Source organism: Oryza brachyantha, chromosome 8 (genome assembly GCF_000231095.2).
Source record: "Oryza brachyantha chromosome 8, ObraRS2, whole genome shotgun sequence".
Classification (NCBI taxonomy): Eukaryota; Viridiplantae; Streptophyta; class Magnoliopsida; order Poales; family Poaceae; genus Oryza; species Oryza brachyantha.
Window position 1 is genome coordinate 14,074,732 of NC_023170.2, and position 19,176 is coordinate 14,093,907.

A 19,176-nucleotide genomic window follows, 5' to 3' on the forward strand; every position below is an offset into this window, starting at 1 on the left:
ATATAGAATAGTTTGAAATTTGAAGCATGCCACTGCCAGAGATTCGCAAAATTAACACACCCTACATGCTACACATAATTACATGGCAAACACCGAAACTGACGCGGGGAATAGGACCAAGAAACAAACACCTTCCTTGTCAACCCTACATCCCAAAAAACAGCTGGTCCCAATTAAACGTCCCCCACTGCCCACATCCAAAGTTAAACCGCTCCAACTCCAATACATCACGCTGCGTTTGTTCCATATCCCCTTCTAAACCTTTACCTGCCATCATCTCAATTCATCACAAACCGAAAAAAAACCTCAAAAAAAAAATCTTCAATAGTAGTGGAGACTGGAGAGCTAGCTTTCTCCTCTCATCTTCTCCTCCCTCTCTCTCTCCCTTCTTTCTCCCCCCAATCAAACCCTAACCCTACTAGGCCGCGGCATCGATCGACAGCGCGCGCGATGAGCGATGAGAGAGATGGGCATGACCAGCCCAACGGCGCCTCCACTGCCAGCATCGACTCGTTCTCGCAGCTGCCGTTCATCCGCCCGGCCCGCGAGAAGAAGCCGCCGCCGCCGTCCGGCGGCTCCAGCCCTGCTGCGGCTGCGCCCATCCGGCTGTTCGGCTTCGACGTGCCGCCGGATGCTTCCACCGCGGCCTCCACCGCCACCGATGTGATTGAGGACAACAGAGATAGAGCTGCCGTCGCTGCCGCTGCCGCCGCTGCTGCTGCTGAGGGGACTAAACAAACGGCGTCTGGTTCGGAAGCAATCGGCGGCGGCGGCGGCGGTGGGAGCCGGAAGTTCGAATGTCACTACTGCTGCCGGAACTTCCCGACGTCGCAAGCGCTGGGCGGGCACCAGAACGCGCACAAGCGGGAGCGTCAGCGCGCGAAGCACGCGCAGTTCCAGACGGCCATGGCCATGCACCACGGCCACGGCCAGTACTACCCGCTCCCGGACCCCTACGCCGCCTTCGCGGCGTACCCCAACCACCACCACCGCTTCGCCGCCATGCCGCCTCCGCCGCACTACCCGTCATGGGCTGGCTCCAGGTACTACAGTGGTCCGGGATCCATTTCGCAGCCGATCAACGGAAACCCGGTGGCGCCGGCAGGGATGTGGCGGCTCCCTGCCGCCAACTGCGTCGGCATGGGGGCTACGGCGCCGATGCCGGGCCGTCGGCCGGTGACAACTCCGTCGCTGCTCGGAGGAGAGGAGCCGGTGGTGTTAGGAGGAGCTGGCTCCACCTCGTTCTCGCCGTCGACATCCTCGTCGTCATCGTCAGCGTCGCCGCATGAGCGGCGCGCAAAGCCGGTGCATAAAGAGAATGTGAGTTTGGATCTGAGCTTGTAGCAGCTGAGGAATTATGGTCGGTGTCAGCCTCATAATTGTTTCTTAATTACAAAACAAAATCAAGTGTTTTTTTTCATTTCACGCTTGGATTTACTTTCACCTACTAATATAGTAGTAACTTCTCTTTGCGCAAAGCATAATTGCACCTCGAAATTGTTCGAATTCTTCAAATTTTGCTCGGTCGGGAGATTTATTTTTGTTTCTGAATTTTCCATTAGTTATGGTGAAACGAGTATGTGGATATATAGTTTTTGTTCTTATAGTTGTTACCATTTCATTGTCTCAAATATCCCATTTCTCCATTTTAATCTTTCCATTTTGGCAAGCCAATATTTTTTTATGTTTTATTCCCAGAAAGGAAATTTTATGTGTACTGCGTCTTCTGCTCCCCCAAAATTAACTTAGCCAAGCCTTTTTTATTTCGGTGTCTATTAGAATCGGCAGTTTTATTTGTCTAATATATTCCACCTTACAAATTTGCATACTTTAGGGCACCGCAATTCTACACTTCTTATCATATCTAGCAGCAGATTAATTAAATTGCTTCTAGCACAGTAAAATTGCAGTGCATAAATCCTAGTTTGATGATTTTGAAAGTGTAGCATTTTGCCGCATCACAGATACACCATCAAAGAATTATTTTCCCCCTTTTCAAGATAATCATAGACCCATTAATTCCGCCATTATAATATTGTGCTTTTTAAATGTGCATGTAAAGGTTTCCAAAGTTCAATCTTGTGTTTAAATTTGAAAAAGAAAAATATTAGCATGGCTCGTCGCTTTGGGATTGGTTCTAATCATATATAGGTGGTTCTTTCTAGTAGTAGTACTTTGTAGCATGTACTATATGGTTTAGTATTTAACACACGCATCTCATAAAAATGCATTTAACGCAATCTGTACGTTCACTGATTCACTCTGCCAATGCCAGCCGTTTGGATCATTCCCTGTATTCTTGTGCCATCAATCTGGTAGTCATTTTAACCATTCAGATGAGAGCCCACCATATAATTGCCACATTGTTTCCTTCCTACTAGTTATTTTAATTCATTATATATATGTACAAACTCGAATGTGGAGTACATAACTTTAATTAACTGCCCCTACATAGTGATTTTTTTGAAAAAAAATTATCTATTTATACTTCAATTCTTCCTAAATGAGCTAGAATGATATGCTTATTATCTTCTGGATGGAAATAAAGGGGACCACGCCAATGAAATATGTACATAAATTTGAAGGATAATGTATGCATGCTACAGATCTGAATTTTTCCTGTTGCAGGTGACCACTAGCTATGAACATTAACTGAATTGGCATGCCTGCTGCTGTGTTACCATGCACTATATATATATATCCTTTTGTTATTGTCAATATAGTACCGTTTTTCATAAACTAGTGTACTTTGTCAACTGGCCTTAACCCTTTTTTTCTAAAATATGATTCCCAAATCTTAAATATCGCGTTATATATACTTGCTCCTATTCTTTTATGGTCTAATCTTTTTGTCTGACAGTACTTCTCTGCTTAAACATGAAATGACACATTTTCATAGATGGAGAACATAAAGATTAACATGCTGCAATTCACATGCCAACAAAAAAAAACACTGCAGTCTGACTTATAATTGTAAAAGGCTGGAAAGCTGTTCTTCAATAATTGCATATTCCTTAAAAAAGTGTGCGTAGTACTACTATAGTAGAATAATCATACCATTCATCATTATAAAAAGGTTAGGGAGACAACTTTAAAGTGTTTTGAAATGATAATATGTTATAGTACAGCATACTAGGTATCACTCACTTAAACAATGCTTATACCTGTTTACTCCATAATTTATAAAATTCTAGTAAGTTATTCAGCTATGGGAGTTACACTACGAATTCAATCAATCTATTTTTAATTAGCCGAGGAAAGAATGCCTGATTGCCAGGTCTTATGCATTGCTTAGTCTATTCAGAGGTACCAGATTATTAGAGTTCGCTAACTAGAAACATATGGGACGCTTGACGTATACTACTAGCTTGTTCTCATCGATATAAATTAACAAACAGATGAGACACCACTGTGCTCTCTCTACTGGTACTATTAGTATAATCGAATTGTACCGTTGGTTTATATGGGTAAAATAATTTACTAACACAGTGATTATGGATAATATTGGTATTTACGATTTTATCTATTCTTTGTAAGAGATTTATTCATTCATCCTATCGTATTAATACCTAGCATGTATGTGCTCGATGGCACATTTTTCTGCATGCACGCAAATGTATGATTTTACCCCTCTAAGCCTATATTTTTTTTGGACAAATTATGTCTAAGTGATGAGATGGTAGTAAAAATAGATCAAAACCGTTCGATAAAAATATATCAATAGTTTAGATTTATTTTTGCTGCTAGTAGAGATCATCGTAGTGGGACTAACAAATAACGATAGTAATATGAATTATGTATGTCCACCCTTATAAGGTTAAGGTATATGATTCCCAACTATTTGAGAGTTAAAATAATTTAACCGGTTTGAGCTGATTAGAAGATAAGTTTATAGTTGGCATTTGGCAATAGCAGGGCTAGTCTAGTTCTTGGGAGGTGTAGATATGTATATATTCCTCATAGTGATATACAATATAGTCGAGAGGTATATACCACTAGAAACATATATAGATAACCTATGCCTATCAAAAAGGTAGAAAAGTCACGAACATATAAATGTGATTTCTGTTAATCCTATTCTAACCTTTAAGGTTAGTTTTGGTACCTCGTTTCACAAAGACGTATCTCATAATTAAATCTAAGAAGGCACATGTACTCTTGTAGGATGGGAGAAAAACTCACATATGTAATACGGCTATAGCTAATTGCCGTTGAACTAGCACTCTAGTTTGCATGCAAAATTATGGATGCACAGCAGACACAATTTGTGAGGAAGAGGGAAGAACCTATATACAAATATCTATATCTCTCTGCTCTGAAAATCACCAAGTTTTTCATATTTGTTTTGAGCCTGCATGTACAGGGGGCTAGATATCTTAGCTCATAGCATATGCAAATTGCAAAGGTGCACAATAATTCCGGTATATATATGGCCTACAATGTCATTCATGGATCAACTCTAGCCTCCTTGCACGCTAGCACACACCAGTCTGATCCAGTTAGAACTCAGGCGTCCATCCTTTAATCTTGTACTGAGTTATGGCCCATTTGGTCAGGGAGTGTACCTCGTCCGATCTCAATGAGGAATTCATCACAATTGCATCATCAATCGACAAATATATCTGTGATAAAGGAAGAGATCGAAAAGACCGGGGTGGCCGTCCAGAGAGTTCCTCTCAGCCCACCTCCAACAATAGAGATATCATACTATCTCTAAGCATTTTAAAAGACAACTTATTTAATGGTTTAGCTCTTAGCAAATAGCTCATAATACAAATATAGTTCATTATCATTTGATATTAAAATATGTGCAACAGACTATCTCTTAATTAAGAGTTTTTATCTTTTTTCTATTAAAAATTATATAATATATCTTAGATACCTGTTGTTATAGATACCTGTTGGAGTTGTCCTCGGACTCTCCCCAGCTGCGGCTGAGTCATCAGCTCTGCACCGTCACGCCGCTAGCTTAGCTTGCATGATGATGGCTCGCAGGAATCGCCCATGCAAACCACCAAAAGTTGTTGAAACATTTGCGCGCGGACGTACGACACACAGAGCTAGCATTACTCAGCTCATCAGCTGCTAGCTAGCTAGCCTGCTATACTGCAGAAGGGCATTGTTCCGTTCGTATACTCCTTCTGTCTCATAAAAAAAAAAAGCTACATATACGATTCTTTTAATCTTTAATCTTGTTACGATCAAATATAATGGCGTGGATGGCAGGGGAGAAATGTAACGGCACTTAAGGATCTGTAAAGCTCAATTAAGCTCAATTAATAAAATAATTGATAAAATATAAAAATATCCTTTTTAGTATGAAAGCAATGTACTGGTGAGTAGATGTTAAAGGAATATATTAAAAGGATAGGAAATGATTTATTTTAGGAGCGAGGGAAAGAAAAATGGGGTTGACTCTAGTGTATTTTACTGGTAGTAGATTTTATTCCACATTGTTGATTTATTTTTATCGAACGGATGTGATTAAATTATACTACCGACAATATTAGTTGTAGTACAAATTTGAAGGAGTAATATCGTCCTTTGTATTATGATCTTTATTGCAAAAATATAAAATTACAAAATACTGTTAATCAAGTAATTAACAAAGTATAGAAATATATTTTTTTCTCTTGATAATATGATACTACCAGTAAAATGTATCGGAGAGTTATCCAAGGAAAATAAAATACCCCAGCCGGTCAGAGACGGCAGTAGCAGCTTTAGCGCTAGCACTCCGCTCAATGACGCATTGCTAGTGTTACTGTACGTGATATCTGCTCCCTACTGCTGATCTATTCCAGTAAACATATCGACTGACGTCTATGTTCTATCTAGGGCCTCCACCACATACTCCATATGCATGCATGCATGATGCATGGACAGCCAGTGCCTGCAGTATCTTGCTGCCATATGTCTCCTGCAGGGCTTGGCTGTGCTGCAACTGCACACCGCTGCTTGCTGCTGCCTGCATCCATGGCAGCCAAACGGGTCGAGATGAGATCGGCGGACAGCCAGGCAGGTTGTGCTTCTTCTGTAGCCTGTAGGGGGGCTTATCCACACATCAGCGTGTGCAGCATCAGTGCACACTGTATACGCTACGAGTGGTTTGTGTATAGAGATCTGTTGGTGTAGGCACCAGGCCTTGGAGACAGGCCTGAAAGATGCTCTCTGGCTTTGAAATTAAGGAGAATGGTTCAAAACATACGGAAGAAATGCGTCCCGTCCTGCTGATGATTGTGGAGAATCCATGAGATGAAGAACTCTCAGGTCACGGCAGCTTTGCCGGTGCCGGCCGATCGGCGATGATCCCGATGAGGACTAAAGGCGGATGAAGAAGATGCCGGAGAGGCTACGCTGGCCCACCCTCTGCACGGCGGCTGCTTCTTCACTGGCACCGGCCGATGATGAGTCTAGATCCTCTATAGTACTGCTCACTAACATGTAAACTCCACGGTTTATTAGGTCTATATGTTAGTAAGCAGTACTATAGAGGATTTTGTTTAACCGGCAGCAGCGTGCTCCCTCTCCTCTCTGCTTCACGCCCAGGAGCAGAGGGGACACTGGAAAAAGAAATTAGCAGGCCCTGGATAATATATATTTTATTTCAATGGGCTGAAAACTAGCAGGCCCGGGTAATTCACGGCCTGTTATAAGACGATTGGGCCCATGAAGGACTGAAACGGACCGGTTTTGTGCAGTGCAGTGAGATGACGAGATATATTCGGGCACCCCTAATCTCGTCCTCACAAGCTGCGCCGAGCGAGAGGCGCGACGAGGAGAGGACGAGAGAGGTGAGCAGCAATGGCTGGCGTCGGCTGCCACTTCCTCCTCCCGCCGCCGCTCCACTCCAGACGCCGCCACGCCGCTCGCGGTGCCGACGCCGGCCGCGGCGCCGCCCACAGCCCTGCGGCCAAAGGTGAAAGTTCTTGCCTCTTCTCTGACTCCGAGCTCAGTTCCAGTAGGTGCTGTTCCTTTTGTGATGGGGAAATTTGGAGGGTTAATTTGTTGGCTGTGGGGGGGAAATGGGATTTCTCCTGGATTTGGGGTTAGTGATCTAGGGGGTGATTGGAAAAAAGCCAAATAGTAGTATATTTACAAGCAAATACATTTTTTATATATGTTTTCTTAACTATATAAAAAACAATGCTAGAAAATAAATTTTGGTGAAAAAACCTCAAAATTAGCTCTAAATTTAAGATGAAAAATTTAAATTTTGGTTTATAAGTATAAGCGAAAAGATGGGCTGCTAATTGATTTCTCTATGCTTGGTGTATATGGTTATGTTTCAGTGCGATCCCATGTCAGCTGTTGCTCGAGACACGACGGTGCAGAGGAATGCGCAAGCAAGCCATCAACCAACGGCAAGGTGGTTGTGTTGCCTGCTCTTACCAAAGTTCAATTGAATCTTCTTCATTGCACATCTGAAATATACGAAATGCGTTTGCACTAGCATTCGTTCGGTTGTTCACCTTAAAGCTGTTCCAAATTTCTGACCAGTGTGATGTCATGTTGAGCTCACTTGTAGACGCAAACGAGATGGGAGTGTGGTCTCGCCTTTAGGAGTATTTTGACATTCTTTCTGATCTTGTCATCATAACTTATATTGCCGGGGGATAAACAGTGGAAGAGCATAAATCTGCACGATATATGATTGTAGATTCACTATGCAGAACAAACACTAAATCATTGTGGAAATGTTAAACCTTCACCAAGCATAGAACTTGACTACCCTGTCTAAATAATAATGTGTATTCCATCACTTCCAGGTTATAAAATTTTGTAGCTTTGTCTAGATTTACAGGTGTGCAATCTAAACACATATACAGAACATATATATTAATATAGGTATAAATCTAGGGGCAAACCTAAAAAATATTATAATATGAAATAGAGAGAGTGGTGTCCTGTCAGATCAATGTCTCGACTTTGAGCTGTGAGAAATAGTGTTTTACTAAAATATTGGCAGTTTTTCAGTACTGAGATGCATGATAATTGGCAATTTTGTGTTGGATGTGACACCTGGGAGAAAAATACTTTTAATCGTACCATTTTGCTTCCATGTGTTGTGATATATCTTTTCTCAAGCAGGAGGAAGAAGAAACCAATGCTTCCAGACGAAAATGTCTTGCTTGCCTATGTGCTGTGACACTAATCAGTGCATCAGGTCCAACAATGCTTACACCAAATGGACTCGCCTCGGATATGATGAACAAACCTGCAGTATGCCGGAATTGCAACGGTAGCGGTGCTGTGTTATGTAAGAACTTTGCTCAACTCAGTTTTCTTGCCATGTCTTTGTTACAATTTACAATGGTTTTTAACCCATCCTATGAAGTCATGGCATATCGATGTCTGATTATATTTGATGTCACTAGAACGTCAAGAAGGTACTGGTAGTGCATAGTGCTGCATCTCTTCAATATGTTGGAGCCATAATTCAACTTCAGCTTGGTATAGGTGACATGTGTGGTGGCACTGGAAAATGGAAGGCCCTCAACCGAAAGAGAGCAAAAGATGTCTACTTGTTTACGGAGTGCCCAAATTGCTACGGTAAGATTCCCTGATGTTCTCTGATGATTTACCAATCAAACTTCCAGGCTTCAGACCTCCAGCATGTAGCTTTGTACACCTTGTTAGCTATTCAGTTTTGTCTGTCAGTGTTTGGGCTAGTATTAATTGGTAAAGCCTTGAAAGATTTATTCATTTGATTTCTTTAAAGCATGTCTACATAGAAAATTTTTGTTTAAACGGATTAAAAGTGTGCTAACAAAAATTAGGAGTACTAAGCCCATTTTGCTGTTTAGAACTGGGCTTAAGTGGCTAAGTGGGCTAAATTTTGCTGGCTTCTGATGATCTGATGCACTGCTGCAGGTCGCGGGAAATTGGTCTGCCCTGTTTGTCTAGGAACCGGGCTGCCGAACAACAAGGGGCTTCTCCGGCGGCCGGACGCCAAGAAGCTGCTCGACAAGATGTACAATGGCAAGATACTGCCAGACTAGTAGATCGTTCCATCATATCCAGATATAGGATTTGGTATGAGAGATACACGTTAGTCAGTCCCGGAAATTTCTCCTGTAATGTTAAATGTAGATTCCACGCTAGTAATTACATTTTTAACAAATTTATCGTGAGAGCACTGTTCTGATTATAAAGCTTACCAGATACCAGTTTATCTTGTTATATAGGATATCAGTTTGGTTCGACTTGACTACATTATCATGTTCAGCAAAATCATTCCGTCCAGCACTGGAGACATCCATCAAAACAATGCAATGGCTGCTGTCACACGACGAGTAGATAAGAATCGAAACGCAACGAGCAAAGAATCGAAAAGAAGCAGTTCAACACAAAACAAAGAGACGAACAACAAAGAACTTAAACATATAGACGATGGAGTCAGATCTGATAACATGTCAATCAGCACAGGTCCGGAATACGGATCCTAAGACTGGGGCGACAAAAAATCATATCATCACGCTCCAAAGCAGCATCTGCACTGTAGACATCATACTTGAGGCCTTCTTGCATGAACTGAAAGCTTTGGTAGAACTAGATCCGGCTATGATTGGCACTTAGAATTTTTTTTCTACTCGGGTAGAGAAGTGTAGGACATCGAGATGCACACGCCGCACGAAGAGACGGCGCATGCATGATAACTTATTCCGGGCTCGCTGTCGGCAACGTACAGCGCTGAAGACGCTACGGGATTTGAGCGCATCAGAGACTCTAATTTGTTGCCTGAATCTCCCATCTCTACCACGGGATGACCATCTAGCAGCGTGATCGAGACCAAACAGCATAAGACCAATTCCGAAATCAGGCGAAAAGAGAAAGAAAACAAAACCAGATCGAGGGCCTCATAGATAAATTGGCAATTGTGAAACATCAAGAATCTCAGATGGTACGGACAATTGGTCTCAAATCACAGGCCCGAAAAGAGAGAAGAACAAGAGAAGAACTGCGTTGGCACAGGGAGGAAGAACACGGATAGATGCCCACCCTTCTCGCGAAACATTTCTCGGCGATGTGGCCTCGGCGGCGGTTGGAGGAGTTGGGATTGACGGAGAGAAGAATGGGTGTGGTGCTTATTATATAGTGGTGGCCTCTTAACCCTAGGGCTCAGCCGTGTGTGGGCTGGTGGGAGAGAAGGCAGTTTAGCAGGCCCATAAGCCCAGGAACAAGAAATAAAGGGCCCAGCCCATGTTATACATGCTGGCTCACATCACAGGACAGAACACCACCTTTATCTCGAAATGAGTTAAGAACACCACTTGTTACCGGTGTAATGTAACTATTGGCCAATGGAAATTTTTAATTTTTAAATTTTTTAATAAAAATTTTATAATTTTATTACTAAATCTTGAGAAAAAAACATTTTCACCGTATAAACATTTTGGCCACGCCATCAACATTACGCAAAGTATTTGGTGTGACAGATGCCACCGACAGCTGTCTTGCCACGCCATGCCAACAAACTTACGTGACGGTGGTGTTTTGTCGCACCATCACCAAAAGTTTACTACCGTAAAAATATTTTTTAATTTTAATAATAAAATTATTTATTAAAAAGGTTTAAAAATAAAAAGATCTCGAAAAGAGTTAAGAACACCACTTGTTACCAGTACAACTATTGGCCGTTGGAATTTTTTTATTTTTTAAACCTTTTTAAAAATAATTTATTACAAAACCAAAAAAATATTTTTACCATATTAATCTTTTAGCTCGTCGTCAACGAGTATTTCGCATAACAGAGACCACCAACATGGCGTGATAACTATTTTTAACGCCAATAACAAGTCTGTCAGGCCAACCAACTTGCATGGCCTACGCTATCGTCAAAAGATTCCTATAATAAAAATATTTTTATTTAGTAATAAAATAAATTATTTATAAAAAGGTTTAAAAAAATAAAAATAATCTGGCCGCCACTGTCGATCTTTTCGATTGGAATGAACTTTGAAATGTCTATACTTATGATGACGATTATATGGATCACTTGAAAATTAAATTCGTTTGGTTCTGGAATGTTTTTGTGTTTTGTTGTGGATCTGTAAATATGTTGTAGGACGGACACCCGTTTCCAAAATACACCCAAAAAATTGCACACTTGGGTAATTTGGTCCGATCAAACGCAAGAGGCCAAAAAGTGCAAGCTCAGGACACTGCAGAAGTACCAACGATCAGCCCACAGGCCAACAGATTGGAAATTACTCGATCATCAGTTGCTGATTAACACTTGAAAACATTGCAGACGCATTCCAGCGTGATGAATTACAGATGTTTTTCTAGACTGCCCCATAATATGCAGAGTTTGTGTGTCTAACATCGAATAAAATGCGACAGCAAAACAGGGGTAACTGTGATAAGGTAAGGCTTGACTTCCTGAAAAACAGAAATCCAGCTCAAGAGTCAAAGTACTTCTTTATATCCCAAAACCAAACACCCCACGTATCCTCTGGAAGATTAGTTCTCTCCAGCCTCGCTCCGTGTTCTCCACCACAGTTGAATTTCCATATCTGTAGTAAAGTGATAAACACACAAATTTTAGGTTAACCGAATTTACAGCTTACCATAGAGTAACTGGCATGGCATAATCTAAAAAAAGCGACATCGAATACCTGTCCTCCTCTGGAACATCAGTTTGTTTGAGGCTTATGACAGTAACTCCTGATTCGGGCTCATCAAATACCAACCTAACCTGCAGAGTCAATTTTTCGCTTTTAGACAAGCCTGATTCATCGATTAGATAGAGGCAGTGCCCACAGATGAAAGACATTGGCTTCTACATAAGCAGATCTATATATCTCAAGTAACTTTCTACAGAAACTCACAGTAAGCAGAAACTAACAACTATCACAAAGCCAGGAATCACACTGGTCTGATAAATCACCAATGTTATAGAAAAGAAATATACTCCTAATGATAACATGACTTAGGCAGTGTGTTTTTTGCCAAAAAGATGTTCTATACGAAAGTTGCTTTAAAAATCATATTAATCCATTCTCAAGTTTTTTAAGCTAATACTTAACTCATCATGCACCAATGAGTCGCTTCATTTTGCATGCTCGGGAGATTAGTTCCCAATCTAGAGAAACAAATGCAGCCCAATATAAGGAACTTTTACAGCATAAGAAGTATTGTACATGTGAAAACATTCTGCTAGCTAGAACTCATATATCTAAAAGTAACTCAGCTGGTCCAAGGATTATTATAAATTATACCTATATGGACAAAGTCAAAAACACCCGCTTCTAGGTAAAAACTCATGTCCGACAATACAAGGACTAACTTGTACTATTCCTTGGTCAGCCACATGTCACTAGCGGTAACAAGGTCTGCAAAAAATCCTCAAATAGACTAGTCTGGCAAGTAGTATGGCAACCCGGTTTTTGGAACACTGGTAGAACTTTGAAGAGCTGCGTGTGGCTCCATGCTACCAGATGAAAATACGTGATACCAGCCTAGAATTGCAATCACATGCTTCCACAATGTAAACCGCTGGCTGAAATGTTGCAGAGTCACAGAAGCCTCAAATGCTCAAATCAGAAATGATATGCTCAAAAATGGAAGTCAGTTCCCACCACCATCAATGTTCATACATTTTGGAGTTCAAATGGAATTAGGAGGATAACTAACAAATTCAACACCTAAGACTCAGAATGTTGGGATGGGAACCTCACAGCAGGTCATTAGTACTATCGTATGAGATGCTCAAAATGGGAATTTGACAAAGTAGGTTATTATCTGCAACATTTCACATTAGGGGTTCAAACAGAGTTGCGAAGAGAAATAACAAATTTACTGCCTACGAAGATGCAATGTTTCATATTTTAGGAGTTCAAACAAATTTATGAAGCCACAATGTTTCGTATTTAGTTCAAATGGGATTAGAAAGAGAAGCAACAAATCCAGTACCTAGTACCTACGATGCTAAGAATAAGAATGTTGGGGATGGGACTATCATGCGAGATCCGCAGCCCAGCCTACCGATCAGCCCCATTATTGTTCCCCCACAAAACAGACTGACACTCCCTAAGTGTAGGCGTATTTTTGTTCAATATCTAAGGCTAATCAAATATCCAGAGTTTCTAAAGAACATAGGCCTCCAACATTTGTCAGTGGTTTTCTCTTGGATATAAATTTAGCATCCGAACATTCCTATCTAACCCTACATACATAGGAGACTAATATGAACTAGATTCAACAGCAATATTAAGTGATCATGTAGAGCATAAGTAATTAATCACCAACAGCATCAGGCTCTTACCGTGGAGTGCACGCCGTCAGGCCAGCTACCAAACCGCCACTTCTGCACGATCAACTTGCCTTCCTGCAACTCCTCATTGACGCCGCTAATTGACCCATCAAAGAGGCTAAACTGCCCTCCAACCTCTCTGCTTATCCTTGCATTGCTCTGCGTGAACCCCTTCCATCTGTTATCATCCATCAAGATCTCGTATAGGTCCTTGGCGCGGCAGTAGAACTTCTCTGTCATCTCGATCGTCTTGAATCCTTCCTTGTCCTTCCCCTTCGCCTTCTTTTCCTTCACCGCCGGTGCCTCCTCCTTCTTGGTTGCAGGCGCAGGGGCGGTGGCCGTACCACCTGCCGGTGCCGCCGCCTTGGTAGGTGTCTTCTTGGAATCGAGCTCATCCTTAGCCGGGCCGCCCTTGGCCATCGCGGCGACATACTCCCGGATCTTCTCGAGCACCAGAGGCTTGCCCTTGGTGAAGAAGGCATCCTTGGCGCGGCGCGCGAGGGGCCCGTCCTCGCCGCGGACGGTGACGCGCAGGTCCGGGTCTTCGTCGGCGTTCTCGTCGGCGAGGTAGGGCACCTCCGCGGCGCCGGAGACCTTGACGACCCCGGACTCCGTGGTGGCCTCGGCCTCCCAGGAGAGGGTGAGGGAGAGCTCGTAACCAGGGATGACCTTCCCCTTGCGGATGTTGACGTAGGCCTCGCCATCGAGCTTGTCGAGCGTGGTGGTGCGGAGGGTGAGGCCACCCTCGCCGGTGAGGACCGGGAGGCCGGCGAGGAGCGAGGAGAGGCGGGCCCGCGACCACTCGAGGCAGTCGCGCTCCGCCCAGTGCCAGTTGTGGACGTTGGTGCCGTCGGCGCGCTCCTGCACGATCCACCGCGCGTCGCCCTCGCCGTACTTCGCCATGGGAAGGGAGGGGAGGGGATTAGGGTTTGGTCGGGCTCGGCTTGGATCTGCGCGTGGAGTGGGAGTGGAGATGGATGGGTGGGGATGCTTCTTTACAAATGGGGCGCCGGCTGCTTCTGGATGGTTCGGCTCGGTCCGTCGGTCGTGGACTGGAATACTCTGGAAGTCCAGGGGCAAAACAAATGCAGGGCTTCTGGTTCTCGGAGGTTCTACTTCTGCTGGGTTTCATGTTCTCTCACTAATCATCGTGAGGAACAGTTCAGGTGAACAATTTGACTAGAAAAATTAGAACTAACAGCGTAAAACCATTACTTTGAAAAGATGTTGAACAAAGAAGTCCCAAGTACAGCATATGACAACAAAAAAGTCATCACTAAGGATCTACATGGTGGTATGACGAAACGACTAATTTTATGAGCCTTTTTTTTATTATGAACATCATTTAACAGTCTGCTAATCCTCTTTGGGGATCACTATAAATCTTAAAGTTGTTTTTAAAAGTTGTTTTGAGCCAGTAGATTTTAGCATCAAAGAATTTCTAGTTTTCTACATAGTTTATTAGGAACACAGACTGCAATCCTGAAAACTAACAAATATGCTCAATGTGCAACCCAAACAATAAGTCTAGCATCGTGACCACTGCAAAACAACTTTTGGTCCAGTTTTCCATCCAGCGAAAGAGCTCTAAGAGCATCACTAACTAACAGTTCATCTAATTTGGTCATTCATATCTTTATTTGAATGATTATCTAAAATAGTTTCATATTTTATATCTCTTTGTACTTCAGCAGATCATCCATATATGATATACTCCATATCTTTTTAGAGAATAGAGAGGGAACATTTAAATATGAAGTTTTTCTCTTCTAATATGGATGACATAAAAAAAATAGAGGATGAGATAGATGTTTTGTTAGAGTTCAATTTTTATCCTTCATTCTCTATTTTTAGGATGTGGATGCTCTAGCTAGAGGTTTTGGTTGCCACTACTAAACTTTTGGACAGAATTCAAACATTTAGCCGGTTGTTCCACATAAATATGGAACTTTGTTTCTTTCACTAAAGAAAGTGTCTATTTGAACACGGCTACAGCCTAAAGCATGAGCCCTTATTGATAATGCGTTTTTTCTGGATTGAGATCCGGTGCAGTCCTTAACATGTAATTGGCATTAGGACTGTGCACCCGATCTCAGCCGTCTATTTTTTCAACCAAAGACCAGATCTGATGTTGCAGTGCTCATGCAGTACTCATGCTGCAGTATTGTCTACAGTGTTTTTCGTATGAACAGTGCCATGAAAATTTTTTTGGGACGTTGGATTGGGATTAGACAGCTATAGTCACGTGTGACTGCATAAGTTACGATCACACTATAGACTGTATGGGATCCAAATCTGTTTTTTCTAGATCCACCGCCATATATTTGACGTCAATGACAAACAAGACTCATTTTGAGGATCTAACTACGAGAAAAGCTTTACGCTAGATTAAACTATACTACTTAAGGGATTGGAAGAGGTCTAATCTCTCATCCACACCATCCACTATTACGGCCCCTGGAAATATAGGAAAAAAGGGGTCAGGGAAGATATTTTTCCTACCTATTGGTCACCTCTCAACGGAGTCCAACCATAACAAGCTAACTTTTCACTGTTTAAGAAGCTTTAAGCTAGAGTAAGGAGTAAATTCAGGTTACTACTCCCTCCCTCAACCAACAAGTAATATATTTTGGAGGATGCAAGTTATTTTAGTGGCCCGTTTTGCTCATGGGGCGATTGTTTATGTCATATTTATAAATAGAACATAATTTGTAATAGAACTTTTATATGCATGTTCTTAGTGATTTAAAAACCAAGGCTAGAAAATAAATTATGATACAAGAAAATTCTAAAATCTACTTCAAATTTAATGTTAAAAATTCAAAATTTGGCTTATAATCATAAGTAGAAGCAAAAAGAAGGGCTTATGTGTTATGATAAAAAGAAGTTAAATCTTGACAAAAATAGTTTTAAGACATGTTAGATACTCTCTTCATATTGCAAATACTCATTTTAGACTAGACTAAAACTTTTTATAACTTTGATTACGAACAACTTCTAAAATATTGTCTTTAGAAAAATGGATACCATCTGTGTAGATTAATCATGAAAAGTATTTCAAAGAATCATATATTCTTGGTATTTCTATATCTTATTACCTTTATTTTACATTATAATATGTTATAGTCCTCCCTATATTCATATGAATGATAATAAATCTAGATACATATGCAAAACATATTTATTAATCCACAAATACCCAAGTAGATCCAAAATATATTATAATATGGAACAAAAAGTGTACGATAGAAAAAATGGTTAAAATATTTCTTAGACATGCTCTTGTCTAAATTATTTGTAAACTAACACGAGTATTAGCTTAAAAATCTTACAACAATATGTGGGTTGGGTCCATGTCACAGAAACTATATTCCATTCAAAACAAGTGAATTTTTAGGAACATTAATGTGTATTAGATTATTTTATACATGGTTCTTGTTTTCAAGATCAATATCAGATGTATAAAAGAAACTACCATTAAGTCGATCTGAGTCCTTATAAATCATGGTTGGTCATGGCTCATCGAGTCACAAACAAATCTCAATAGAGCTGCTTTTGAATAAAGCTAGTGGAGCATAGCAGTGTCAAGCAGACTCTTAACTGCCATTGTTGGCCTACGAGTGTACTTCACGCACGACAGCTGTACCGAATATTATTTACTGGTAATATAAAATGTGTGAACTGCGGCTTGTGAGCAATAAAACATCGGTCATCAGTGCCGCTGTTTTATTTTTTATCCATTGGCATCGCACATGTAGATGCACCGATTCTTCAGTTTTTCACCGACATCGCTGACCCTAGTATGTGGCGTTGATGCCAAGAGAAGAGGTGAAATCTTTGCTACCAAACTCCTAATTAAGCGAGGTGAAATGAACTGGACACCAGAGTCTTTCCCGGTTTGACACCAGAGTCATATGCCGCCCATTAGTTTCGTATTAGCGAATGCAAGAAATTTCTAGTTTAGTTTTATAATATGGAGCAACTTGAATTTTCTAAATGTTTAGTTTTATAATAATAAGGAGCAACTTGAATTTGTTATCTTGATGTCGGAAGCATCATTTCGTTTTGTAACGATGAAACAACTACTTTAGTGGTTGCATTGTGTAAACGAAAAAACTCGAAGAACAGACCGATCGGGAAAAAAATGAAAAAAAGAAACGACGCCTGAGAGATTCGAACTCTCGCGGGGAAACCCCATGTACTTAGCAGGCACACGCCTTAACCACTCGGCCAAAGCGTCGTTTGTGCCTTGTTGTAACGAAATGTTCTACAAGGTCTTTTTCAAACCTTCAGCATTTTCCAAAGGTCTTCCACAGCCAGCCCAGTACGAAGTTTATTTATTGTACAGTATTTTACGGTAAATCTGGATACATCGCCCGTAGGATCGGTCCAGCCGTCCAGGTACGCGTAATGTTGGGCCCATGTCCCGCGGATCCCGTGTCTAATACTAGGATTCCAATCCTGAGCCCACGCTCTCAGCCTGTCAGGACTCCAGTCCTGCTAATCTCTGTCACGGGGCAATCACGTCAGTGGTTTTAGGCTTTTAGCACGCCACGGTAAACAATATTTTTCTGCCTTTCAATGCAAGTAGTTTCATTGCAAATGGCTTCAGATAGGTCAAACTTGTTCTACAGATGACTCTTCCGATCCGATCCTCTCCCTTCTCGCTTTTCCTTCCCCCCCCCCCCCCCTCCCCCCTCTCGTCGATCCCAAGCGACGGCGGAGCAACCGGGCGGCACAGCGAGGCCGGGCGGTAGCTCGACCAGACGGCGACGGAGCAAGGCCCAGCGACGGCAGCTCAAGCGAGCGGGTGGGCGGCGGCTCGACCGGGCGACCTTCATATCCAGATCAAGCGGGCTTAGCGGCGGGTTGAGGTGTGGTTACGACAGGCGGAGCTCAGAGAGGGTGGGTGGTGGATCAAGGCGTGATGGCAGCGGTAGGAGCTCGGAGCGAGCTAGCGACAAGGGGCGGCGAGGCCGCCATGGCGCCGACAGACTGGGGGGAGCTCGGAGCGAGCACGGTGGAGTTGGGGCGATGGGCAAAGCTTGAGGCTTTTCTTGTCCTTCCCTGACGAAGGCGCCCGTTTCTCTGCTGGAACGCAAATGGCCTGGCAGAGGCTGACGATTTTGAGTCAGCTAGGATGCATGCTTAGCTGGCAGCCTTGAGCCACTTAGACTTGGGGTGTTAGGGGAGTATTTTGCAAAGTGTCGGGCACACGATCTGACCGAGTTAAAAATGTGGTAATTTAGGGTGCTCAATACTCGCGTGAAGAACGTGTATTCATATCTCCAGATAAAATCTGGGCTGGAGAGCGCAAATGCCCATTGTTTATGATCAATTAGTTATTTGGCATTAACGTTTACCATTTTGGGTTTATGACACCGAAAAAATAGGGATCGACGTGGTTAGCTTGGATCCAACTCCTCTCGTGTAACTAGTACAACTCTATAATGTTTACTCCCTCGGTAAGAAAAAAAATAAATGTTGGGATGAATCTCGACACCGATCCATCAATAGAGTTTGTTTTCTATAGGACAAATATAGTACCCAAATAGGGATACCGGACGAACAACCAGTGACTGGTTTAAGCTTAGATTTGGAATACCACGTGTACTCTTTTAAGTCAAAACCAGCCTCAAAGCTACTTAAAAGGATTCTAAGACTGTTATTACCGGTTGATGGTGAAAAATATTATGTTTTTTTTTGGTGGTAATTCATACTTGTCTAATAATTCAGGTAGGCCTGTAAGTGAGGCGGGCCACACCACAATACCGCTGGGCTAGCCCACATCATTGTCTCACCTAAACATTTACACAAACCCACTAGATTGAAAGTGGGCTTATGCGGCCGCCCACCTCTTCCCGGCGGCACAAAAACAACCCACTAAAACAGCATCGCTTTGATCTGTCTTCAAGATT

At 42.2% G+C, this 19,176-nt stretch overlaps 3 protein-coding genes and 3 non-coding genes across 6 annotated transcripts; 2 read left to right on the forward strand and 4 right to left on the reverse strand.

Moving 5' to 3' along the window:
* The first annotated feature begins 239 nt into the window (after nucleotides 1–239).
* Nucleotides 240–1,640, forward strand: LOC102706588 (zinc finger protein 8-like). The gene has a single exon (XM_006659419.3). The coding sequence runs from the start codon at nucleotides 451–453 to the stop codon at nucleotides 1,342–1,344; it is 894 nt and encodes a 297-aa protein (XP_006659482.2). The 5' UTR covers nucleotides 240–450; the 3' UTR covers nucleotides 1,345–1,640.
* Nucleotides 1,641–6,738: 5,098 nt separating this feature from the next.
* Nucleotides 6,739–9,175, forward strand: LOC102716155 (protein PHOTOSYSTEM I ASSEMBLY 2, chloroplastic). Its single transcript, XM_015840280.2, has 5 exons — nucleotides 6,739–6,919; nucleotides 7,293–7,369; nucleotides 8,092–8,260; nucleotides 8,461–8,553; nucleotides 8,875–9,175. Exons 1-5 carry the CDS (start codon nucleotides 6,805–6,807, stop codon nucleotides 9,000–9,002), a joined length of 582 nt encoding a protein of 193 aa, XP_015695766.1. The 5' UTR covers nucleotides 6,739–6,804; the 3' UTR covers nucleotides 9,003–9,175.
* A 221-nt stretch (nucleotides 9,176–9,396) lies between these two features.
* LOC121055243 lies at nucleotides 9,397–9,483 on the reverse strand. The gene has a single exon (XR_005812390.1). It is a non-coding gene; the product is annotated as a small nucleolar RNA U31b (small nucleolar RNA).
* A 372-nt stretch (nucleotides 9,484–9,855) lies between these two features.
* On the reverse strand, nucleotides 9,856–9,934 carry LOC121055244. Its single transcript, XR_005812391.1, has one exon. It is a non-coding gene; the product is annotated as a small nucleolar RNA snoR117 (small nucleolar RNA).
* A 1,232-nt stretch (nucleotides 9,935–11,166) lies between these two features.
* On the reverse strand, nucleotides 11,167–14,323 carry LOC102706868 (activator of 90 kDa heat shock protein ATPase homolog 1). Its single transcript, XM_006659420.2, has 3 exons — nucleotides 13,271–14,323; nucleotides 11,622–11,701; nucleotides 11,167–11,519 (listed from the first exon to the last, which is right to left on the reverse strand). The coding sequence occupies exons 1-3, from the start codon at nucleotides 14,159–14,161 to the stop codon at nucleotides 11,426–11,428; spliced, it is 1,065 nt and encodes a 354-aa protein (XP_006659483.1). The 5' UTR covers nucleotides 14,162–14,323; the 3' UTR covers nucleotides 11,167–11,425.
* A 3,093-nt stretch (nucleotides 14,324–17,416) lies between these two features.
* On the reverse strand, nucleotides 17,417–17,498 carry TRNAS-GCU. The gene has a single exon. It is a non-coding gene; the product is annotated as a tRNA-Ser (tRNA).
* Nucleotides 17,499–19,176: the final 1,678 nt, after the last annotated feature.